Source organism: Paramormyrops kingsleyae, chromosome 12 (assembly GCF_048594095.1).
Source record: "Paramormyrops kingsleyae isolate MSU_618 chromosome 12, PKINGS_0.4, whole genome shotgun sequence".
Taxonomy (NCBI): domain Eukaryota; kingdom Metazoa; phylum Chordata; class Actinopteri; order Osteoglossiformes; family Mormyridae; genus Paramormyrops; species Paramormyrops kingsleyae.
The window spans coordinates 17227730-17254452 of record NC_132808.1 but is presented as its reverse complement, the minus strand read 5'-3'; the positions used below and the strand labels follow the sequence as shown (position 1 = coordinate 17254452).

The 26723-nt window shown below is 39.6% G+C and overlaps 1 protein-coding gene and 1 long non-coding RNA gene across 2 annotated transcripts; both read right to left on the bottom strand.

Moving 5' to 3' along the window:
- Nucleotide 1: 1 nt before the first annotated feature.
- LOC111845372 (uncharacterized) lies at nt 2–18136 on the bottom strand. Its single transcript, XM_072697581.1, has 6 exons — nt 18124–18136; nt 17744–17808; nt 4720–15914; nt 4283–4347; nt 1211–1356; nt 2–1100 (listed from the first exon to the last, which is right to left on the bottom strand). The coding sequence occupies exons 2-6, from the start codon at nt 17787–17789 to the stop codon at nt 979–981; spliced, it is 11574 nt and encodes a 3857-aa protein (XP_072553682.1). The 5' UTR covers nt 17790–17808; nt 18124–18136; the 3' UTR covers nt 2–978.
- Nucleotides 18137–19267: 1131 nt separating this feature from the next.
- LOC140577664 (uncharacterized) lies at nt 19268–24552 on the bottom strand. The gene is made up of 3 exons (XR_011981801.1): nt 23685–24552; nt 23413–23466; nt 19268–22839 (listed from the first exon to the last, which is right to left on the bottom strand). It is a non-coding gene; the product is annotated as an uncharacterized lncRNA (long non-coding RNA).
- Nucleotides 24553–26723: the final 2171 nt, after the last annotated feature.

Genomic DNA, 26723 nt, shown 5'->3' with positions numbered 1-26723 from the left:
TGAGCCAGCACACACCAGAGCATCCAGCCCCGGACATCGAGAACCACCAACGCATCGGCAGCCGGGGGCCTCATCCACCAGCAGGGAGTGTGGCGGGGGGCAATAGAGCCTGAGATGTTATTTCAGGTGGAGTCTAAGACCCAACCTGACACATGCGTATAGACAAACAGGCGTACACATACACAAGCATACGTTCCCACCCTCATGCGCACATAAACAAATATTCACCGTACACACACTCACACTCCCCATATATACTCTATACTCCGAGATCCAGGCACCACCACCCCCAGAGGGGCAATCCAACACCAGACCCCAGAGATGGATCCCTTTTTTCCTCTGGCATGGGGACAAGAAGACCACCCCGGACCCCACCGCAGCCGAGAAGCCCACCAGCTCAGACCCCGACCGGACGGCCAGCCCCCCCCCAGCCCCCGGCTCCAGATGGCGAACAGAGAACGGGGGTGTGAAAAGACCCCACGCTTCCCTCCGCCCGCTCATATGTGGTGTTGGTGCGTTTTTTTTAAAACTGGGTTGTATTTATGTTAGTATGCATGAAAGATGAATGAAAAGTAGGAACAGTGCGTTTATTTGATGTCATGAGGTATAACAAAAGCAGCAGTGAGGAATAAAAGAAAATGAAATAAAATAAAACTTTTTTGGCATAAATATGAGAGAATACAAATACATGGCATCAGGGTCAGGGTACATTTACGGGAAGTAAGAGAAAATAAAGTCTTATATAACAATTGGGAACAAGAAACATTTGAACTATATATTACATATTGTGTACAGAATCTGGGGCACCTCTGTCTAGGTGTAAATGTCTGTAACTGTGCCCTCTACCCCTACAAAAAATTGAAGTGGAAACTGAAACCAAGGCAGCCTTTATTGTGTTGTGTAACGTTCAGTTTTTGAAATGGTATGCTATTGGGTCCAAATGTTTTATCACCCTTCCTGTGAACTGTGCAAATACACTCACGAGAGTGTACCCAATCTGATAGGTTGTTGTGAAACCCCAGGATGAAAAGTCTCATGTTTTGAAGTATGGGAAACATCAATAGCCTGTCTTGTGGTGGTAATGCTTCCACTTGTTTCACCTGGAATAAAAAAGGCACATAGGCAATGATGTTGCAGTAACGCAAAGGGATTGTAAAAAGTTTTAGTAGAGACTCTTGCCTAGGATTTGCATACAGGAATAATGACCCACCTGCAACAATGCTGCCAGATATAACTTGTAGTGCACACTGGCCCAGATGCAGGGCTTGTTCCAGTGTGGATTCTGCATCAGCGCCACTGGGCACGACAGTCGTATTTTTGAACACAAGAGTCATATCAATGCCCACTGATCCATTCCTGTGAAAAGAAGATTTATCAAGTAAAGCTTGAGAATCAACATCATTAAGAATACCTGGGGCCTCATGTATAACGATGTGCGTAGAATTCACACTAAAACATGGTGTACGGACAAAACTGGGAATGTGCGTAAGCAAGAAAAAATCCAGATGCATAAAACTGTGCGTAAGCACAGGTCTACGCACATTCCCTTTATAAATCCAAATGAGCGTGAAATTTTATGTACGTGAACGAGCCCACAGCCACCCCCCCGACCCGCCCATAATGATGTATATTTGCATATGTAAATCTGTATAAATACCCGCTTTGTTCTGCGTTTTTCTTAAACAACAATGGATAAACCACGTGGGAAAAAGAAGTATTTCAGCGAGTGCAAAGTGGAGGTCATGTTAACAGAAATCGAGAAAAGAAAAGTGATATTATTTGGTGGTTTAAGTAGTGACATCAGCAATAAACGAAAGTTGACGGAGTGGCACAGCGTGGCGGAGTCAGTTAAAAGTGTTGGTTTCGAAATTCGCACGGTGGCCGAAATTAAAAAGAAGTGGCCGGACATTAAAATCGACGTGAAAAAACGAGCGGCCACTCACCGTAACAGTCTTAACAGGAGGAGGTCGCGGAATTCCCGGTCTCACACCCTTTGAGCAACGAGTTGCTGCGATGATTGGGGACACACTTTTATCGGGTGAGGGGGACGCTGATGTCAGCGCGGGTGAGTTTTTGTCGTACCATACTTGTTTGAATTACTTGCATGTTTATGAATAACACGTAGGGCACAGATGTGGTGTTACTTTAGTCTATTCTGTTTGTTTATTCTTACAGACAATAGTACAAGAGGTGCCTCCAGTGCCGAGGACGACACAGGCGGTGATGGTGCTGCTGTGCCGAGCACATCTTTGGGTGCTGGCTGCACACATTCCCGTGCCTCAGAAACCGGGAAGCGACCATCCGGCCGTGTGCTGACTGAAGCTGTGCTGCAGTCACAAGAAGAAATCGTGAATGCTGTAAGATGTTGCCAATGAATTAAAACATCTAAATGATACGCTGCGTGATACTGAAGTTGTAACGCTGTTCCATTTGGCGGAAAATTTGGTGGCTCAGTGTCAGGTTCATCTTGTCTAAGTTCTTCAGATACCAGAAAGCTACGATTTTGTGCCAGATTATGCAACACGCTACATGTGTGTACAATGCAACACACTTTTTGCGGACTGCATGTATAGCAACAGCCCACTGGTCTTGTCCAGGTAGCGCCAATAGCCTTTAAGCTGTCCTATAGTGCGGTCCACCACCGCCGAGCCCAAGAATGGGGGGCAGCATTATAACGCCGCTCCTGTTCATTCTGTGGGTTTGCGAGCGGCTTGAGAAGCCACGACTTCAGTGGGTACCCACTGTCCCCTAAGTTGTCAAATGGTTAAATCAAACAAAGCTTACAGTATTGGGCCAAATTATAAAATGGGAAAAATCTTCTTACCGAGCAGCCAGCCATCACGTACCACCCCATTTTCAAGTTTGTTTCTAACACTAATGTTTCTGAGAATGAACGAATCATGGGTTGAGCCAGGCCATCGAGCCACAACATTAATGCAGGGGCGTCAGAAGCATTTTGAATGTGGGATAAAACTAATATTTTTTGTTAAATGTGGGGGGATCCAAACGAATAATTATGAAATGTGAGGGGGACACGTCCCCCTCAGATTTAATGGCGGTGAAGCCCATGCATTAATGAGACGCATGTTCGAATCGCACATAATTTGTACATTAATAGAGTGAAAGTGCTTTCTATTTACATAAGCATAAGCAAATTCGTTCTCTGAAGGTGCCTTTATAGCAATGTGCATGCAGTCGACGCCTCCAGTTACATTGGGAAAACCGGACATTGCTGCAAATTGGGCTTTAATCTTTGCCTGTTCAACCACAGTGTAAGGAAATTTTATATATCTGGGTGACAAGCGGATTATGCCGTCCCATACAGCTGGCATGGCACGACTTGGTGTTGACTGAGAAATACTGGATCGGTCCGCAAGTTCTCACTGAAGAGCACCTGTGGCTAAGAACCCGCAAGTGGACAGAACTTGTAAAGGAATAGGTATAGCCCAATATCTCATTGTCTGCCTCTGTAATGCTGGCCCCAGTTCAGCACACAGCTCCAAAAGGATTGCTCTTGGAAATCTGAATCGACTTAGAAGCCAGTCATCATCATGGGCCAAGAAATCACTATGATCCCTGAATACGCGCTCTCTTCTAATTCTTCCGTAAGCTATGTCTTCCAATAACGCAAGAGCTGCCATAGTAGTTGTAATAGTTCGGTCATTTTCTGCACCGTTTCATTGTTACAAACTGATTAAAAATCAGGTGCCGTACATTTGTAAACAACATACAATTATGTATGTTGTATTGGATAAAGTTAGCGTCATGATTGTGAGTTTAAAAAGGGAAAACACATTAGCAATGACTTGCCACTGAGTGCCGTCCGTTTACAAAACCAAGCAGAAACATGCGTATGCCATGTCTGGAGCTGCTGTGAGAATGTGCGTAGCTGTACACCAAGTTTTGTTTTTATACATCGCGACGTGAGCGTGGAAACGGATGAACGCAACATTTTCGTGTGTACTCACCATTTATACATGAGGCCCCTGGTCACTAACTGTCAAACTAAAAGAGTGAATGGCATAATTCCTTGATAATAGCATTCTGTGAGAATTTTACAAATTGTAAAAATGACATATTGAAGACAACAGTGCATTCAGTATTGTATATTAAAGTAGGGTTTCCCAAGCTTTTAATGTCTGTGGATTGTTGTACAAAAATGTCATGGACTTTATAATTTTATACTTAATTTATAATTAAATCAGAATAATTTATCAAATATAATGAGGAACAAATTTTATTCATAAAAGAAAGACATAATTTAGCCTGGCTCAGCGCTCACCAGAATCTGTTAACTCCGCAGCCAATGAATGTGTTGGGATATTTCAGACGAAAGGCTATGCTCACCTGCATACAAACATCCAGATATGCACAGATATGTAAACTGACACACTAAAATATATAATATTATCTTAATAAATAAAATAATATAATATTTAACTAAAATAATATCATAATTATTTTTTCATTCATTAATATGTAATCCAGGGATGGGGAACCTGATCCATTGAGGGCCAGTGTGGGTGCAGGTTTTTGGGATGACCTCTCAATCAGCTAATAATAAAACAGTGCTTCTCAACTCCAGTCCTGGGGACCCACTGCTGATTGAGAAGTCGTCACAAAATCCTGCACCCACACCGGCCCTCCATGAATCAGGTTCCCCACCCCTGATGTCAAGAATGCTAAAAAATAAATTTCTTAAAGAATGTCATCACCCACCTCCTCTGTGACATTCTTGGTTAAGTCGATGTAGACGGGACTGTTGGGATCAAGGTATGAGGGTTGGAAAACCCCTTCGACTTGCATCTTCAGCGGCAGTGTGCCACATGTCTTGTTGCATCCCATGGAAAAAATGCCTGCCCTGTGATAACTGCCTACTTTGGAAGGAGGTACTGTGATAGTGGCACGTGACACAACAGGGTAAGAGAATGTAATAGGCTTAATGATTTGGAGTTTTGGTGCATGAGCAAAAAAGATTATGGTTTCCTTGAAAGAAGGGGAAGGGATTGGTGTAGTTGATTCTTGGGAATATGATGATGTAAGATATCCTATGCTTGGTCCTGAGGTTGCTTCAGTCATATTGGTAGGCATTACAGTTGTATTTGAAGAAACAGTCTTGGGAATAGTACCATTTTCAAAACTTGCTGAACTTGCTGATGTCATATGGTTATCTTTTAAAGGAATTGATATTGGTTTAGCAGAAATTGATGTTACAGTTGTTTTCATAAAGGATGGAGTAGTAGCAATTGTGACAGGTGATGAAGTTGCGCTTGAGGTTGAATGCATTTTTATTGAGGATGATTGTGTTGGAACTGTCATGGTAAACAATGATGTTACAGGAGTTGTAATGGATGAAGGTGTAGATGTTGTTGTGATTGAGTCATGTGGGGTTGATACTGTAATAGAGGATGAACTCCTATGAATTGCTATGGAAGGGACTGAAGTTGAAAGTAACCCAGAAGGGGCTAATGAGTTGTTTGAAGTTAATGAGTTGTTTGAGGGAGATGAAGGTGAAAATATTATTGTGGTGTAGGATGAAAGAGGAGAAATTGTGATAGAGGAAGAAGTTATAGGTATTGATGTCACTGGAACTAAAATGGAAGGTATTGTGGTTGATGTTGGTAAGTTTGGGAGAGATGTTGAAGTTACAGGCATTGGTGTAGAGGAGGAAAGTGTAGATATTATTGAGGCAGAGTCCGGTGCTGTACGTGGAGTGACAAAGGATGATGTTAGAAGCATTGCTTTGGTAGAGTCTGGGGGTGCAATGATTGCAGTAGAGGCTAAAGATGTTGGTCTTGTTTTGGGAGAAGCTGAGAATGAAGGAGTATATTTTATCACGGTAGAGACTAGTGGGGCAGATGTAGTATTAGAGGGTAATGGTCTAGTTGAAGTAGATTCTACTACTGTAGCGATTGCGGTTGATGAAGTAGATATTGGTATATTTCTGGTAGAGGTTGCAGGCATTGTGCTAGAAGTAACATGTGGAAGGGGAGATATAGTGATAGAAGATGCTATATGTACTGTTGTAGTAGGATCTGGGGGTGCCATGTTGGTGGTTGAGGCTGAAGACGTCAGTATTGTTGTGGGAGTTGAGTATAAATGAACTGATGATGCAGACAATGAAGGAGTAAATTTTGTTGAGTTAGAATCTGGTGGGGCAGATGTAGTAATAGAAGGTAATGGTCCTGCTGAGGTTGATGCTGAGGTTGATTCTGTTGGGGTTGTGATTGTGGTTGATGAAGTAAATATCAATACATTTCTAGTAGAAGTTACAGGTACTGTTTTAGAGGATGGCTTTGTAGATTTTGCTAAGGTTAAATCTGAAAGGGGAGACATAGGATCAGAAGATACATTTATAGGCACTGTTATGGTAAGTTCTGGAGGTGTCATGTTAGTGGTTGAGGCTGAAGATGTTGGACTTGTTGCTGTAGAAGCTGAGGATAAAGAAATTGATGATGTAGATATTGAATAAGTAGATTTTGCTGAGGTAGAGTCTAGTAGGGCAGATGTAGTAATTGATGAAGTAGACATTGGGCTATTTCTAGGTGATGTTACAGTTAATGGCATTGATTTAAGAGATGAAGTTGTAGATTTTCTCAAGCTAACATCTGGTAGGGGAGTTATAGGATCAGAAGATACATTTATAGGCACTGTTGTGGTAGGTTCTGGGGGTGTCATGTTTGTGGTTGAGGCTGAAGATATTGGACTTGTAAAAGCTGAGGATAAATAAATTGATGATGTAGAAGATGGAGATTTTGTCAAGGTAGATTCTGGTGGGGCAGTTGAAGTAATAGAAGATGATGGTATTGTTGTGTTAGATTTGGGTAGTATACTAATTTTAGTTGATAGAATGAATGTTTGTAGATTTCTTTTTGAGGTTACAGTGGTATTTATTGTTTTAGAGTATGAAGTTGTAAATTTTGTCATGGTAGAACCTGGTAGGGGAGATAAAGTAGCAGAAGATGTGTTTATAGATAATGCTATGGTGGGTCCTGGGGGTGCAGTAATTGTGGTTGAACCTGAAGATGGTATTGTTTTGGTAGAAGCTGAAGTTAACGGAATTGATGATGTAGAGGATGAAGGAGTTGATTTTGTCATGGTGGAGTTTGGTGGGGCAGATATAGCAACAAAGGGTGATGGACTTGTTGTTGGAATTGTTTGTGCAGTACTAGTAGTTGTTTTCTCAATTGTCATTGATATTGTACTAGATTGAGCTGCTGTACTTGTAGATGCAAATGTCAACATGGTGGTATGAGTCAGGGCTTCACTGGATTTTGATGGAGGAGAAGCAGAAGAGCTTATTGATGTATTTTGACCAGTGGATGAAGATGATGCAGAAATTGAAGGGATAATGAGTGTTGTACCAGTACCAAATGTTGCAGATGTCGATGTTGTGTGTGATCCAGCTGCTGGAGTTATATATATAGACGGCAAAACAGTAGCCTGGGTTAGGGATTCACTTGTCATTGATGGAGGTGTGGCTGAAGAAAATGGAAAAATGTTTTCAGTACTTTTAGCTGCTGTTATAGATGTTGTTGATGTTGTAACAGATCCAGGATCTGGTATTTCAGACACAGATGTCAAGAATGTGGTATGTGTTAGGGATTGACTTGCCCGTGCTGCAGGAGAGACTGAAGAGCTTGTTGGTGCAGTTTGAGTAGGAGATGAAGATGATGATGATGATGCAGATACTGGGAAAATGTTTGAAGTACTTTTAGCAGCTGTTGCAAGTGTGGATGATGTATTAGATCCAGCTGCTGTAATTTCAGACACAGATGTTGAGACGATGGAATGGGCTGAGTATTCACTTTTCTTTGATGGAGGAAAGGCTGAAGAGGTTGAAGCAGTTTGAGTAGGGGATAAAGATGATGCAGAGACTGGGAAAATGTTTGCAGTACTTGTAGCAGCTGTTGCAGTTGTTGAGGTAAGAGATCCAACTGCTGAAGTTTTAGGCACAGATGTTGATAGAGTGACATGAGTTAGGTATTCACTTGTTTTTGATGGAGGCATTGTCACTTTGATGGATGATGATGATGATGATGGTGCAGAAGCTGAAATGATGTTTGCAGTACTTGTAGCAGCTGTTGCAATTGTTGGGGCATGAGATCCGGCTGCTTTAGTCATGGGCACAGATGTTGAGATGGTGGCATGGGTTAGGGATTCACTTGTTTTTGATGGAGGCAAGGATGAAGAACTTGTTGATGTAGTGTGACTAAGGGATGATGATGATGGTGCAGAGGCTGATATGATGTTTGCAGTATCTGTTGCAGTTGCTGATGATGTTATACTGGATGCAGCTACTATAGATTTAGACACAGACATCGAGATGGTGGAATGGGTTTGGGAATCACTTATCATCGATGGAGCAGAGGCTGAAGAGCTTGTTGATGTAGTGTGACTAGGGGATAAAGATGATGTTGAAGACATTTTTCTTGAAGCTTGACTAGAAGATGAAGATGATGACATGGAGTCTGGGAAAAGGTTTGCAGTACTCATAGCAGCTGTTGCAATTTTTGTGGTACGAGATCCAGCTGCTGTAGTCATGGGCACAGTTGTTGAGGCAGTGACATGGGTTAGGGATTCACTTGTTTTTGATGGAATCAAGGCTGAAGAACTTGTTGATGTAGTGTGACTAAGGGATGATGATGATGGTGCAGAGGCTGATATGATGTTTGCAGTATCTGTTGCAGTTGCTGATGATCTTATACTGGATGCAGCTACTATAGATTTAGACACAGACATCGAGATGGTGGAATGGGTTTGGGAATCACTTATCATCGATGGAGCAGAGGCTGAAGAGCTTGTTGATGTAGTGTGACTAGGGGATAAAGATGATGTTGAAGACATTTTTCTTGAAGCTTGACTAGAAGATGAAGATGATGACATGGAGACTGAGAAAAGGTTTGCAGTACTCGTAGCAGCTGTTGCAATTGTTGTGGTACGAGATCCAGCTGCTGTAGTCATGGGCACAGTTGTTGAGGCAGTGACATGGGTTAGGGATTCACTTGTTTTTGATGGAGGCAAGGATGAAGAACTTGTTGATGTAGTGTGACTAAGGGATGATGATGATGGTGCAGAGGCAGATATGATGTTTGCAGTACCTATTGCAGTTGTTGATGATGTTATACTGGATGCAGCTACTATAGATTTAGACAAAGACATCGAGATGGTGGAACGGGTTTTGGAATCACTTATCATCGATGGAGCAGAGGCTGAAGAGGTTGCTGATGTAGTGTGATTAGGGAATGAAGATGATGTTGAAGACATTTTTCTTGAAGCTTGACTAGAAGATGAAGATGATGACATGGAGTCTGGGAAAAGGTTTGCAGTACTTGTAGCAGCTGTTGCAATTTTTATGGTATGAGATCCAGCTGCTGTAGTCATGGGCACAGTTGTTGAGGCAGTGACATGGGTTAGGGATTCACTTGTTTTTGATGGAATCAAGGCTGAAGAACTTGCTGATGTAGTGTGACTAAGGGATGATGATGATGGTGCAGAGGCAGATATGATGTTTGCAGTACCTATTGCAGTTGTTGATGATGTTATACTGGATGCAGCTACTATAGATTTAGACACAGACATCGAGATGGTGGAATGGGTTTTGGAATCACTTATCATCGATGGAGCAGAGGCTGAAGAGCTTGTTGATGTAGTGTGATTAGGAAATGAAGATGATGTTAAAGACATTTTTCTTGAAGCTTGACTAGAAGATGAAGATGATGACATGGATTCTGAGAAAAGGTTTGCAGTACTCGTAGCAGCTGTTGCAATTGTTGTGGTACGAGATCCAGCTGCTGTAGTCATGGGCACAGTTGTTGAGGCAGTGACATGGGTTAGGGATTCACTTGTTTTTGATGGAGGCAAGGATGAAGAACTTGTTGATGTAGTGTGACTAAGGGATGATGATGATGGTGCAGAGGCTGATATGATGTTTGCAGTATTTGTTGCAGTTGCTGATGATGTTATACTGGATGCAGCCACTATAGATTTAGGCACAGACATCGAGATGGTGGAACGGGTTTTGGAATCACTTATCATCAATGGAGCAGAGGCTGAAGAGCTTGTTGATGTAGTGTGACTAGGGAATGAAGATGATGTTGAAGACATTTTTCTTGAAGCTTGACTAGAAGATGAAGATGATGACATGGAGTCTGGGAAAAAGTTTGCAGTACTCGTAGCAGCTGTTGCAATTGTTCTAGTACGAGATCCAGCTGCTGTAGTCATGGGCACAGTTGTTGAGGCAGTGACATGGGTTAGGGATTCACTTGTTTTTGATGGAATCAAGGCTGAAGAACTTGTTGATGTAGTGTGACTAAGGGTTGATGATGATGTTGCAGAGCTTGGTATAATGTTTGCAGTAACTGTTGCAGTTGTTGATGATATACTGGATCCAGCTGCTGTAGTTTTAGACATAGATGTTGAGATGGTGAAATGGGTTTGTGATATGCTTGTCACTGATGTAGCAGAGGTTGACGAGCTTGTTGATGTAGTGTGACTAGGGGATAAAGATGATGTTGAAGACATTTTTCTTGAAGCTTGACTAGAAGATGAAGATGATGACATGGAGTCTGGGAAAAGGTTTGCAGTACTCGTAGCAGCTGTTGCAATTGTTGTGGTATGAGATCCAGCTGCTGTAGTCATGGGCACAGTTGTTGAGGCAGTGACATGGGTTAGGGATTCACTTGTTTTGGATGGAATCAAGGCTGAAGAACTTGTTGATGTAGTGTGACTAAGGGATGATGATGATGGTGCAGAGGCAGATATGATGTTTGCAGTACCTATTGCAGTTGTTGATGATGTTATACTGGATGCAGCTACTATAGATTTAGACAAAGACATCGAGATGGTGGAACGGGTTTTGGAATCACTTATCATCGATGGAGCAGAGGCTGAAGAGCTTGCTGATGTAGTGTGATTAGGGAATGAAGATGATGTTGAAGACATTTTTCTTGAAGCTTGACTAGAAGATGAAGATGATGACATGGAGTCTGGGAAACGGTTTGCAGTACTCGTAGCAGCTGTTGCAATTTTTATGGTATGAGATCCAGCTGCTGTAGTCATGGGCACAGTTGTTGAGGCAGTGACATGGGTTAGGGATTCACTTGTTTTTGATGGAATCAAGGCTGAAGAACTTGCTGATGTAGTGTGACTAAGGGATGATGATGATGGTGCAGAGGCAGATATGATGTTTGCAGTACCTATTGCAGTTGTTGATGATGTTATACTGGATGCAGCTACTATAGATTTAGACACAGACATCGAGATGGTGGAACGGGTTTTGGAATCACTTATCATCGATGGAGCAGAGGCTGAAGAGCTTGTTGATGTAGTGTGATTAGGAAATGAAGATGATGTTAAAGACATTTTTCTTGAAGCTTGACTAGAAGATGAAGATGATGACATGGATTCTGAGAAAAGGTTTGCAGTACTCGTAGCAGCTGTTGCAATTGTTGTGGTACGAGATCCAGCTGCTGTAGTCATGGGCACAGTTGTTGAGGCAGTGACATGGGTTAGGGATTCACTTGTTTTTGATGGAGGCAAGGATGAAGAACTTGTTGATGTAGTGTGACTAAGGGATGATGATGATGGTGCAGAGGCTGATATGATGTTTGCAGTATCTGTTGCAGTAGCTAATGATGTTATACTGGATGCAGCCACTATAAATTTAGACACAGACATCGAGATGGTGGAACGGGTTTTGGAATCACTTATCATCGATGGAGCAGAGGCTGAAGAGCTTGTTGATGTAGTGTGACTAGGGAATGAAGATGATGTTGAAGACATTTTTCTTGAAGCTTGACTAGAAGATGAAGATGATGACATGGAGTCTGGGAAAAAGTTTGCAGTACTCGTAGCAGCTGTTGCAATTGTTCTAGTACGAGATCCAGCTGCTGTAGTCATGGGCACAGTTGTTGAGGCAGTGACATGGGTTAGGGATTCACTTGTTTTTGATGGAATCAAGGCTGAAGAACTTGTTGATGTAGTGTGACTAAGGGTTGATGATGATGTTGCAGAGCTTGGTATAATGTTTGCAGTAACTGTTGCAGTTGTTGATGATATACTGGATCCAGCTGCTGTAGTTTTAGACACAGATGTTGAGATGGTGAAATGGGTTTGTGATATGCTTGTCACTGATGTAGCAGAGGTTGACGAGCTTGTTGATGCAGTGTGACTTGGGAATGAAGATGATGATGCTGAAGAGTTTTTTCTTGAAGTTTGACTAGAAGATGAAGAAGATGACGTAGAGCCTGGGAAAATGTTTGCAGTACTTCTAGTGGCTGTTGCAGTTGTTGAGGCATGAGATCCAGCTGCTTTAGTCATGGGCACAGATGTTGAGATGTTGGCATGGGTTAGCGATTCACTTGTTTTTGATGGAGGCAAGGCTGAAGAACTTGTTGATGTAGTGCGACTAAGGGATGATGATGATGGTGCAGAGGCTGATATGATGTTTGCAGTATCTGTTGCAGTTGTTGATGATGTTATACTTGATGCAGCTACTATAGATTTAGACACAGACATCGAGATGGTAGAATGGGTTTGGGAATCACTTTTCATTGATGCAGCAGAGGTTGAAGAGCTTGTTGATGTAGTGTGACTAGGGGATGAAGATGACGTTGAAGACATTTTTCTTGAAGCTTGACTAGAAGATGAAGATGATGACATGGAGACTGAGAAAAGGTTTGCAGTACTCGTAGCAGCTGTTGCAATTGTTGGGGCATGAGATCCAGCTGCTATAGTCATGGGCACAGATGTTGAGATGGTGGCATGGGTTAGGGATTCACTTGTTTTTGATGGAATCAAGGCTGAAGAGCTTGTTGATATAGTGTGACTAAGGGATGATGATGATGATGCAGAGGCTGATATGATGTTTGCAGTATCTGTTGCAGTTGTTGATGATGTTATACTGGATGCAGCTACTATAGTTTTAGACACAGATGTTGAGATGGTGGAATGGATTTGTGATATGCTTGTCACTGATGTAGCAGAGGTTGACGAGCTTGTTGATGCAGTGTAACTTGGGAATGAAAATGATGATGCTGAAGAGTTTTTTCTTGAAGTTTGACTAGAAGATGATGATGTAGAGACTAGGAAAATGTTTGCAGTACTAGTAGTGGCTGTTGCAGTTGATGTTGATATACTAGATCCAGATGCTGTACTGTTAGGCACGGACATTGAGATGGGGGCATGGGTTACGGATTCACTTGCCGTTGATGGATGAGAAGCTGAAGAACTTGTTGATGCACTTTGAGTAAAGGACGAAGATAATGAGGGAGTGAGTGGAAAAATGTTTGTAGCACTTTTAGCAGCTGTTGCAGATGTCACTGATGTTGTAATTGATCCAGGCACTGTAGTTTTAGACATATATGGTGAGACATTGGCATGGGTTATGGACTGACTTGTCATTGATGCAGTGGATGATGTAGAGACTTGGATAATGTTTGCAGTACCTGTCACCATTGTTGATGGTGTTACACTGGAGCCAGCTGCTGTAGTTTTTGAGGCGGTGGCATGGGATGGGGATTCACTTGTCATTGATGGAGGAGAGGCTGAAGAGACTTTTGATTTGATATGAGAAAGGAATAAATTTGATGATGCAGAAACTGGAGAAATGTTTGCAGCACTTTTTGCAGCTGCTGCCGTTGTCCTTGATGTTGTCCTAGATCTAGCAATTGTAGTTTTAAACACAGTCCTTGGGATGGTTGCATTGGTTACGGATTCACTTGTCAGTACTGGAGGAGGACCTGAAGAAATTGTTGGTTTAGAGTGACTAGTGGATGAAGATGTTGATGCAGAGACTGGAAACATGTTTGCAGTTCTTGTCACAGTCGTTGTCGATGTACTTGATCCAGTTGTAGTTTTTGACACAAATTTAGTAAAGGCTGGTGGTGTAGTGATCGTGATTGATGAAGCAGATGTAGCTATATTGCTGGCAGACATTATAGTTACAGACATTGGTCTAGAAGGTGAAGCTGATGATGTTGCTATAGATGTGGGTGATGCCGAGGATGAAGGAATTGATGATGTTGACAATGAATGAACAGGTTTTGTCAATGCAGACCCTGGTGGAGTAGAGATAGTAACAAAGGTTGATGTTTTTGTGTTTGATTCTGGTGGTATAATGATTGTACTTGATGAAATAGATATTGGAATATTTCTTTTTGAGGTAACTGGTATTGGCATTGTTTTAAGGGATGAAACTGCAGATTTTGTCATGGTAACATCTGGTAGGGGAGATGAAGAGATAGAAGTTGCATTTATATGTATTGTTGTGGTGGGTTCTGGGGGTGCATTTGTTGTGGTTGAGGCTGATAATGTTATTGTGGATGTAGGAGAAGCTGAGGATAAAGGAATTGATGATGGTGACAATGAATGCCCAGGTTTTGTCAATGCAGAGTCTGGTGGAGTTGAAGTAGTAACAGAGGTTGATGTTCTTGTGTTTGATTCTGGCGGTATAACGATTGTGCTTGAAATAGATATTGGAATATTTCTTTTTGAGGTTACAGGTATAAGCATTGTTGTAGAGGGTCTTTTTGTCAAGACAGATTCTGGTGATGTAGGTAGAGTGACAGAGGATGATGTTAGAAGCATTGTTGTGGTAGAGTCTTGGGGTGCAGTGATTGTGTTTGAGGATGACCTCATCGTTTTTGATGTGGTAATAACTAAAGTTGAAGGTTTTATCATTGAGGCTGAAGATGATGGTAATATGGAGGCAGAAGTTACAGACATTGATCGCGTGGAGGATGGAGGTATAGATATTGTTGTGATAGAGTCTGGAGAGGTAGATATTGTGATAAAGGATGATGTTATAGGTGCTGTGCTAGATTCTACATTTGCAGTGATTTTTGTTGATGTTGTAGATGCTGCTATATTTCTAGTAGCTGCTACAGTTACAGGTATTGTTGTAGAGGATGAAGGTGTAGATAGTGCTGATGCAAAGTCTGGGTAGGGAGAAAGAGAGACACGAGATGCATTTATAGGTATTGTTGTACTGGAATATGGGGGGGCAGTAATTGTGGTTGAGGATGAATTCTTATTTATGGATGTGGTTGGAACTAAAATTGAAGGTCTTGTTGTTGAAGCTGAAAATATTGGTATTGTTGAGGTCAAGGCTGAAGTTACATGCATTGTTGATGTAGAATATGGAGGCACTGATAATTTTGTTACTGAGTCTGGTAGGGTAGCTACTCTGACTGAGGTTGAAATAATAGGTATTTTTGTGGTAGATTCTGGGGGTCCAGTGGTCATGGTTGAAGATGAATTCATAATGGTATATGTCATAGAGCCTAAAGACATTGATGGTGTAGAGTTTGTAGGTTTAGATGTTGTTGATTTGTAGTCTGGTGGGGCAGATGTTGTGACAGATGATGATGTTGTAAGAACTGATGTGGTAGATTCTGTTAATGCAGTGATTGTGGGTAATGATGTGGATGTTGGTATTTTTGTGGTAAAAGTTGCAGTTCCAGTTCCAGGCACTGATGTTGTAGAGATTGGAGGTGCAGATATTGTCAATGTAGAATCATCTGGGGCAGAGATTTCGGGTGAGGAAGAAGTCATAGTTCTAGATGTGGTAAGAACTAATATTGTGTTTGAACCTGAAGATAATGGTAGTGTTGTGGTAGGAGTTGCCGTTACAGACATTGGTGATGTAGTAGATGAAGGTGGAATTGTTGTTGTAGTAGTGTCTGCAGAGGATGATATTGTTATGGAGGCAGACATTCTAGGCATTTTTGTTATTGTGTCTGAAGCTGTAAACGTTGTGGAAGGTGTGCATACAACACTTGTGGCTTGGTACAGTTGGATGATTCCCTGAATTATTGTAGTTACTAAGGCGCTGACCTCAGATTTTGCAGATGGAATCGATCGCTGGCCAGAAAGAGATGTCCAACTAGCCACACACACATCAGCTGTTGCCACTTTGTGGGGAGAAAAAAATATATATCTTTTGCTTGTTGTGCTGGGAGAATTAAATGGCATAGCTTACTAACTTTGATTAAATTAAACTTCTGTCATTGGTATAGAAAATTGAGCTTGTTCTCTTGTCACACAATTCCCAAGTAATATTATTTTTCTATTTAAGAAATAAGCTGAAATGTAAATCTGAATTGGTTATGGTGTACACTCACCTACAGGATTATTAGGAACACCTGTTCAATTTCTCATTAATGCAATTATCTAATCAACCAATCACATGGCAGTTGCTTCAATGCATTTAGGGGTGTGGTCCTGGTCAAGACAATCTCCTGAACTCCAAAATGAATGTCAGAATGGGAAAGAAAGGTGATTTAAGCAATTTTGAGCGTGGCATGGTTGTTGGTGCCAGACGGGCCGGTCTGATTATTTCACAATCTGCTCAGTTACTGAGATTTTCACGCACAACCATTTCTAGGGTTTACAAAGAATGGTGTGCAAAGGGAAAAACATCCAGTATGCGGCAGTCCTGTGGGTGAAAATGCCTTGTTGATGCTAGAGGTCAGAGGAGAATGGGCCGACTGATTCAAGCTGATAGAAGAGCAACTTTGACTGAAATAACCACTCGTTACAACTGAGGTATGCAGCAAAGCATTTGTGAAGCCACAACACGCACAACCTTGAGGCGGATAGGCTACAACAGCAGAAGACCCCACCGGGTACCACTCATCTCCACTACAAATAGGAAAAAGAGGCTACAATTTGCACGAGCTCACCAACATTGGACAGTTGAAGATTGGAAAAATGTTGCCTGGTCTGATGAGTCTCGATTTCTGTTGAGACATTCAAATGGTAGAGTCAGAATTTGGCGCAAACAAAATGAGAACATGGATCCATCATGCCTTGTTACCACTGTGCAGGCTGGTGGTGGTGGTGTAATGGTGTGGAGGATGTTTTCTTGGCACACTTTAGGCCCCTTAGTGCCAATTGGGCATCGTTTAAATGCCACGGCCTACCTGAGCATTGTTTCTGACCATGTCCATCCCTTTATGACCACCATGTACCCATCCTCTGATGGCTACTTCCAGCAGGATAATGCATCATATCACAAAGCTCGAATCATTTCAAATTGGTTTGTTGAACATGACAATGAGTTCACTGTACTAAAATGGCCCCCACAGTCACCAGATTTCAACCCAATAGAGCATCTTTGGGATGTGGTGGAACGGGAGCTTCGTGCCCTGGATGTGCATCCCACAAATCTCCATCAACTACAAGATGCTATCCTATCAATATGGGCCAACATTTCTAAAGAATGCTTTCAGCACCTTGTTGAATCAATGCCACGTAGAATTAAGGCAGTTCTGAAGGCGAAAGGGGGTCAAACACCGTATTAGTATGGTGTTCCTAATAATCCTTTAGGTGAGTGTATATATCCAGGTTCTGCACCAACTAATAAACTTCATTACTTGTATACACCTGCATACCACTTTCTATGACAACCACAATGTCCCTTCCAGGAACTAAACCAAAACGAAGCAAGTTACAATGCTCATAAACTACTACTACTACTACTACTACAGTACTAGTAGTAGTAGTACTACACACACACAGACCTATATATATAGACGCTTATACTTGCAGTCATGTCAGATTTCCAAGACATTTGTACATTTATATTAAAATATAGTTAAATATCTCAAAAGAAACAGGGGTCATATTCTCATATCTGAACATTTAAGTAAGCTCATTTCTGGTTTTCTTTAAACATGTCCAGAATACACAGAATGAAAATAGTCTGTTTTATGCTGTTGATCGGGGTGTCATAACTCACCAATTAGGAAAACGATGATCAAATCCCTCATTTTATATGATGTCATTTTGATCCTTCGTTGAACTCTGAATTTAAGAGACAACCAATACATAAAGTAGCCAGCATTTAAGTACAAAAATATGATCAATTCTTCAAGTAAATTTTATTCAATACTATTCCTTTATAACATACAATACTTATGTATAGGAAGATTAAAAATCACACAGAAATGTACATGGGAGTATTTTATTAAATGTAACAATAAAAAAATTGTAAAAATAGGATATAAGTAACATACAAGTATTTGTACTAACCTATCTTGGCAGATTTCTTAAATTCATAAAGCCAGAAAACTGAGACTGAAGAGATAAGAATATAAGAGGAAATGTGAGAAGTCTTACTGCGAAGCTTGTCTTTCAGTCCTGCCTTCAAATTCTGCTTAGTAAATTTTCTGCCTGAACCTGTTCTACAAGTTCTTATTTCCAAATAGCCTCTCGTAAGCCTTTGTCTATATATAGTGCAACTTACATGAAGATTCACGCTACGGCTAATTCCTGTAACATCATTGTCTACATAAGCAAAACCATACTTTATTGACAATACGGATAGTCAAGAATTTTCAAAGTGCCAGACACTGCATGCATACCACCTCCATAGAACCCCGGTGTAACAGTGATCTACTGATTCACAGATATTTCACTGATAATTAGTCTTGCAGCTACAGAGCTACTAGTGAATTCTGAGGAATGGCAGGCTTTTATCCTGCCCACCACCCCGGTCTCATAGGATGGCAGGATGGTACATGTATGTAAATCTTGCACAACAAGTGGAAATTAAGAAATGTACACAAAGATAAAACTCACCTGTACTTGTTTGTTTGTCCCAATGAAATGGAGTGAGAGAACGCATTTCAAAATTCTTTAAGAATGACCTGATTAACAATGAAAGTGAAGGAAACCCAAACTAATGACTAAACTTATGACCCCTGTCCATACTTCAATCCCTTAGAAAGTATATATATGGGACAAACTGAACAGAGGAACAACCAGCAAGTACATTAAACCTCTGAAAATTGCGTTAGAAGAGCAGGAAAGATGCTGGGCGATTTATAGCTGAACCTCTATTGACTGGATGCCTTCTGTAGTTTTCTTTAGTAATCCAATATTTAGAGCATTTTCAATTTTATTGAGCACTGCTTTTGTACTGCATTTGTGTTGTGTGATACATTTTAATTTAGAAGTATTTACAGAGAGATATATGCCTTTTAATGAAAAACACGTATGCACTAATATACACAGTAAATGTAATGTTTTGTTGATATTGCAAATTACGCAGCATTTAGAGCAAAAGGAAAGGAATGGTACCAATCCAGGCTGACTACAATCCTGTGAGTCTACAGGTGCATCAGGTAACATTCCTTTGAGCAAGTTAAAGGTGTGGTTGTTAATTCTATTAACTCAAGGACACTTTTAACTGAAGGACACTTTTGTTTCTTTGGAGAAGTCACAGTTTAATTATATTGATCCAAAGACCCATACACTTTAATTTCTAACTCAAGCTGTAGCTTTAAAACAATTTAAGTATAATTAACAAGCTTTCATATGGAAATTTGATACAATAGATATAGAGGCTGTGCAGGAAAGAAATATGGGAGGTGTCACCATTTGCCATAATGTACATGTTGCCTGTAGGCCAGTCAGGTGCTCGTGCTGTGAGCATTGCCTATAGTGAGGAATATTTCAAGCTTTCCAGCTCTGCATCCGATGACATCCTTCGAGCAGAAAGAGTCCATCTGATGTGGAACGCATAAGTCTGACATGGATAGGGAAAGCAGAATTCAAGCTTGTTTACATAATGTTCATTTGTGTTATTTACTCAAACTAGTCAACAACAGCCCAGTGTAAGTTTAAATTGTGCACGGTAATTCAATATTAGTCAATATTAGTCAATATTAAATTTAACATTAAAGTGCAACCTGCGAATTTCAGATATCCCTTTATATTAAAAATAATTCATGGTGAAAAAGGAGAATGCAAAAGGTTAACTTCAATATGGTGAATGAAATAAAACCAGTTTAGCAACAAGTCAGAATAATCCGGAAATCACGTCAGATGTTGTCTTCTCGCTGCTGGGAAACCATGGAATACACTTGTGAAAAACAAAGACTGAAGTTGCAAAACTGATGAAAAGGAACCAATTAAAAGAACATTTTAAGAATCGCATTTTAATTAATCACGTCTAATTTAATTGATTTTATTATAGGAATCACCTTAAAGGCACTATATAGATGATAGAAAGATAAGTAATTTAACTTGGTAATTACTAATTAATCTTTGTTCCTTAGCTTTATAATTATGATTAGGTGCTTTAAAAATATAAATAATGATACTATAATAGCTATACAATAATACAGCAAAGGTTTTTTCAGTACTTATACATTTACATTTAATTGGACACTTTTGTCCAAGGAGACATACAATCTTTATAACAGGGTCATCCAGCCCCTAGTGCAATTGGGCCTTGCTCACGGGCGTAACAGTGACATCACTCTGCTAGCCATGTGATTTGAACCAGCAACTTTCCGATCGCAGGCACGAGTCCTAACCCAGAGCCATATTCTCATTAACATGACTGCTAATACTTACAGTATTATGAGTTATATACGTATTCTGTTCTTTTCTTTCTTTTTAATTTCTTTGTAATTTACTTATTTTATCCTTCTTTATTTTAGAAACAAATGTGGCTGTTTCCTATTCCCTAAACAGAGGTAAGTACAAATACTCAATGTATGTATATTTGATGTGAAGAATACATTATAAAGTTTGGAAAATGTAATAAACATGGTGGGGGAATTTACTCTGGAGCATTCTGATCACATATTTGTTCCACTATTATCAATAGATTCAAGTGATATTTCAGCTGACTTGTCACAGACAGGTAAGGAACATTGCTTTTCTCAGTCACAGGTAATCTTTACTGGAATGTTTTACCCCTGTATAATAATACTCATTTGCTCAACTAGGACTTTTATCCAAAACACATTTTACTCTTTACAAAGCTAAAGCAATTCAGCAATTCAATTTTAAGTTCTGTCCAGGTAAGTACAACAGCACAGAAGCTTTCATTATGCTTTAGCTGCTGTGTATTGTCTGTTCTTCATGGTCCGTCATATATGTTTCTGCCTTTTACTCATTTGATACTGAATATAGACTAGTTCCAGTGCCCTAACAGAAGAGGCATAAGCACTGAAAGAAACATTATAGTTGACTTGTTTAATTCCATTGTGCGATACCCTGATACTGATGTTTTTATGTCTGTTGTTGCTGCTGCTGTTTCTGTTGTTGCTGTTGTAATTGCTGAGATTATTGTTGTTGCCACTGCTGCCGTTGTTACCAGTGCTGTGGTTGAATGTGTAACTGAGGTTATTGATTCAGCTGCATCTGATGTAAATGCATCCGTGGGAACTTCAGATGAACTTGGTGAACCTGTGCATGGTTCAGTATCTGTAGCTGAATTCTCAGTTGGTGAAATCTCCATGGTAAATGTTCCTGTTTCTGTTGGACTTGCAGAGATTCTGCTTTCTGTGGGGAATTCGGATGGACTTGGTGAAGATACGAACGATTCTGTTATTGAAGGTTCTGATGTAAAAACGTCTTCTGTGGACAAATGTATTTCTTCTGAAGTTGTAACTTCCACAAGTATACTTGTGCTTAGTTCAAAGTCTGTAGATGAACTCTCAGAAGTTGATAAAATATCCATGGTTGATGTTTCTGATTCAGTTGGATTTGTGGAGAATTGACTTTCTGATTTCAAATCATTGAGTAAAGTGTGGAATTCAGATGGACTTGGTGAAGATATAAACAATTCTGTTGTTGAAGGTTCTGATGTAAAAACTTCCTCTGTGGACAAATGTGTTTCTTCTGAAGTTGTAAGTTCTACAAGTATACTTGTGCTTAGTTCAAAGTCTGTAGATGAACTCTCAGAAGTTGATAAAATATCCATGGTTGATGTTTCTGATTCAGTTGGATTTGTGGAGAATGGGCTTTCTGAATCCAAATCATTGAGTAAAGTGTGGAGTTCAGGTGGACTTGGTGAAGATATAAATGATTCTGTTGTTGAAGGTTCTGATGTAAAAACTTCCTCTGTGGACAAATATGTTTCTTCTAAAGTTGTAAGTTCCACAAGTATACTTGTGCTTAGTTCAAAGTCTGTAGATGAACTCTCAGAAGTTGATAAAATATCCATGGTAGATGTTTCTGGTTCTGTTGCATATGAGGAGAAAGTGCTTTCTGAATCCAAATTGTCAAATAATGTGGGTAATGCAGATGAACTTGGTGAAGATACAAACAAATCCATTGTTGATGGTTCTGATGTAAAAACTTCTTCTGTGGGCAAATGTGTTTCATCTGAAGTTATAAGTTCCACAAGTATACTTCTGCTTTTTTCAGAGTCTGCAGCTAAACCCTTAGAAACTGATAAAATGTCCATGGTAGATGTTTCTGGTTCTGTTGGACTTGTAGAGAATGTGCTTTCAGAAAAGGAATTACCGTGTGATCTGGGGACTTCAGATGAACTTGGTGAGGATAAAAGTGATTTTGTTGTTGAAGAAGGTTCTGCTGTAAAAACAACTTCTGTGGACAAATGCATTGCATTTGAAGTTTTACCTTCCACAGGTATTCTTGTGCTTTGTTCAGCGTCTGTAGCTAAACTCTTAGAAACTGATGAAATATCCGTGGTAGATGTTTGTGTTGTAGAATCTGACGTTAAATCTTTTCCTGCGGTCAAATGCATTTCCCCTGTTGGACTTTTAGAGGTTTTGCTTGCCAAGTCCAAAACTGTGAGTGGTGTGGGGATTTCAGATGAACTTGGTGAACTTGTGAATGATTCTGTTGTTGAAGGCCTTGGTTTAAAAGCTTCTGCTGTAGATGAATGCCTTTCATCTATCGGATTTGTAGATGTTAGATTTGATGTCAGTGGATCTTTTGTACTTGCTGATTCCAAGATGGCATGTGATGTGGGCACTTCAGTTGACTTTGTTGAAGTTATAAGTACTTGTGTTGATGAAGAAGCTTGTGATGTAGAAGATGCCTCATCTGAATTTAAAGGATCTGCTAAAACTGTAAATTGTAAGATGATGAACACATAGGAACAACTAAAAATTGAAACTTGGGGAAATGAAAATGGATATTGGACACATTTGAAATTACATAATATGGAAATGGCAATATTAACATATTAAAATGTAATTAATCAAAAAGTCTTGTTAAATAATAAATAAAATTCACGTGCTCTATATAATTTGCATCTTTAGTAAATGAATCCTAGTTGCAAATGATGTATTCTTGTAATGTTTCTTGTAAAAAATTGAATATATCAGTGTTTTCTTAGGTTATTTTCTTTTTCAAAGGTAGAAAATGATTAATAATGGCTAATAATTTCCTTAATACAATCTCACATTTCACCTCAAAAAATACATCAAATGGATATTTAAATTGCGGTGTACTGTGTATCTTTTTATCCAACTGAGTTGAGTTTTTTATAATTAATAAATGAATTTAACTTTCTTATTTTGCAAATCCAAACTGAATATCATTGGGAGTGATGCATCATTTCTTAAGTGCATCTTTTGCTATGTTTGTATGGAAAACTTGAGCTGATTTTAGAAACGTTGTACAGTAATGAATACTTACCAAACAGCCACATCAGTATCAACAGCATTTTTGCGTTGGCTTGTTCTGAAGACCCTACAGAGGAAATACTAGTTTAAGATTAGCAGTTTTCACTCTTTGCACTGTTTATAATTTCCTCACTATTTATAATTTCCTCATATTATAAGTTTATCAGCATGGACATCTGAGAGACACTAATACAAAAATAAGTGCATCAGTTACACAATGTCTATTTGAAATGGTTTAAGAAACTATCCTCAGAGAATTTACTGTAGTCTAATATATGAGCTTACCTTTATGAGAGAAGCAAACCATTACAGATCATATGTACCAAAGACAGGCTTTCTTCCTCCCTTACTGCCACAAAGCACTTAAGGGCAATAGCATCACTCTTGTATTTATACCCGCTAGGAGGGAACTGTTTCTCATCCGCTTACTACGCTAACCACACCCAGATGCCCACCCAAAAATCTAACAATAGCTGAATCGTCTGTCATACTGAAATTATAAAACGCTATTATGTTGCTCTATGCTACAGAAAGGCCCGAGGCTTTCTTCTAGCTCAGCAATTGCACCTGTGACCAAAGGGCACTTTTAAGCTTTACTTAATAAAAAATTGTTTTGGTGAAAAACTAAGCTGTAAAAAAATAGTTAATTCACTACATTTAAAGTCATCATTGTACCATTTTCTGTTTCCATCACTTTTAATGTTACTTTCGTCCCACTACAGCAGTATGGAGCTGTGCTGAGTTAATAGATTTGTCTGCAAATTCCAGATGGGTTATAATAGCACTAATGCAAATACACTGGGGCCTATCATGCAAGCAGCATTTATTTCTTTTGTAAAGATTCGTGTATTGCACATGAGAGGTTAGAACAAATTATGGTACCAACGGGCATGCTTATTAGAACTGGAAAAAGCCATTTCTTAAACTAGTGGTGAGCTATGATTGGGTAACGTAAGTGGTGAGGCTGAGTTCAGCTTTAGAGCAATCGTAATGATCATACTATTTACTAGTGCATACAAGACAGAGTGGAGATATTGGTAATTGGTCTGTAGGAATAGTGGATGAAAAGAATTATGCCATACAATGGACACATACAATTACAGAAGCTACATTTATTCATTGATCTGACACTTTCTCCAAAAAGACTTAGTAGAGGGAAGTGTTACAATTTATGTATACTCCTCATACCTCCATGGTTGTGGGTTCAATTCTTGCCTAGGCTTGGTGAGTGTGGAGTTTGCATTCTCTCCCAGTCAGCAAAGTGGTTTTAAAAACATGAGGTTTTAGTGAATGTCCTACAATGCATTTGCATCCCATCCAGTTTGCACCTGTGTTTGCTAAGGCCTAAGTATGATAAACAGTTATGAAAAATGAATAGATGCATGGAGAGATGAGTAGAATTTTTGTGTAGCTAAGATAAAGCTAATATGTTAAATAATAACTTGGTGGTATATACAATCAAACACTTTCTGTTAAAAACAAAAGGATATATGAGACCGTTTATTTTTCTGGGTGTGTCTATGAGTCACAGTCTGGAGAGTCAAACAGTATATAATTACAGTGGCAACATAACATACTGCTATAATTATTTTTATTACAAAGAAAGTATAAATGATCTTAATACTTTGTCAGAATGGTAGCTGTATTCCTTTACTATGTGAGTATTGCAGTTCCAATCCCAGGAAATCCAGGAATCCATAACATTGCTGCAGCTAAGCAAGGAATGAATTTGCACATTTTAGATAAGACAAGAGTACTTTCTGGTGGCATTTACATAATCTACCATATTAGAAAACAGAGCAAATATGTACAAAAAACTCTAACATGTGACAGACGGCCACGCCTGACATATGGCACGTGTGAATTCCATTGAGATGTTGTCTGTGGTATTCCAAAGGCAAAAAAAGTAAAATGTCAACCAACTTCATTAACACTTCATTAGCCCCTGAGGCCCTTGAAATGCACCTTTGCAAAAAACACAGTGACCTGTTCTACTGAAAAGGACAACATGCACCCAGCACCTTAGACTTCTGCCACGTCATGAGGGGCCATTCGTAACAGTAATAGACTTTGGTTGTTAGCAGATTATTCATGAGTTCGATGACATCAGTGAGTCCCTGCTAAAGGTCTGATGACACTGACATCTACTGTAGTGCTGGCACCCCTGTAATTGAAATGATTTTGCACATATTAATTGGATTGAGGGTAACTGTCAGTCCAGTAAAGCCAATTCGCTGCTCTTTGCAAATCACCTAACAACTTATTACAGCCTTGAAAGGTTAGGCAGTACAATTGTGGTTTTAGTCTCAATTTTAGTCTCATGGATGGTCTGTAATATTTATCCTTTTAAATTGCTGCTAATATGTGTAATTTCTACTCATTTTCTGAATACTTTATCCATCCATCCATCTGTAACCACTTGTCCTATTCAGGGTTGCAGGGGTCGGAAGATTATCCTGGAAGCTATAGGCGCAGAGCTGGGAACAACCCAGGATGGAGCGCCAACCCTAAATACTTTATATTAGGCATAATTTCATTGCAGTCATAAAGAAAAAAAATAAAATAAACGTAAACATACAAACACAGCAAATCAGGTGGGTGGAACCAAATATTTCTTAATAGGTCTGTGGTTATCTGGAACCTTGCACTCACAAGACATTAACACATACTCACATAGAGATTCACCGTTAACAGTGAACAAAACTGAAACTACAACACTTAAACACCATTGTGCACCAAGGGCATTGTACATGCACTACTTTGTATTCAATAGTTCCAAAAGTAACTAAAATAATAAAGTAAATGACTGAGTAAATGAGAAGTACAAAGACACAAATTTAAACAGGTGCTACCACACAGCTGTGGTTTCTGGGGTATTGAGACAATGAGTGTCCATAATTGTCCATAATTTTGGTCAGATGAATAAATCTAGATGCCCTTAGCAGAATCAAAAGTAGCATAACATCATTTGTTTGTGTTTGTTTCCTCAAAATAATCCTTCGAATAGATTTGGCCTTTCAGAATTTTCAGTTTTATGAAATCTGACAATGGGAGCTTTATTTTATTTAACATTGTGTGTACAATACCAGTCAAATCTTTTTGCACACACTGATATTTTCTGTACTTACATGCTGCTCACTTAATATTTACTAAAAATACACTCAATATCCTTTTCTAGCAAATACATTTACAGTACATTCACCCTTCGAGTGCATTTTTTAGCATGAATAATGTCATATCTTTGATTCATCAAAGTAATCTCCTCTAGCAGTTATAACAGCAGAGCAAATTCGAGGCATTCTTTCTACAAGAGACATTAAATAC

Coding starts and splice junctions, on each gene's coding strand:
- LOC111845372 (XM_072697581.1), bottom strand. CDS start 17,789: ATGACATCATATAAAATGAGGGATTTGATCATCGTTTTCCTAATTG. Junction 4,348..4,719: donor CCAAGAATGTCACAGAGGAG/GTGGGTGATGAC, acceptor GTTTGTATGCAG/GTGAGCATAGCCTTTCGTCT. Junction 1,357..4,282: donor TGCGGAGTTAACAGATTCTG/GTGAGCGCTGAG, acceptor TTCTTTTCACAG/GAATGGATCAGTGGGCATTG.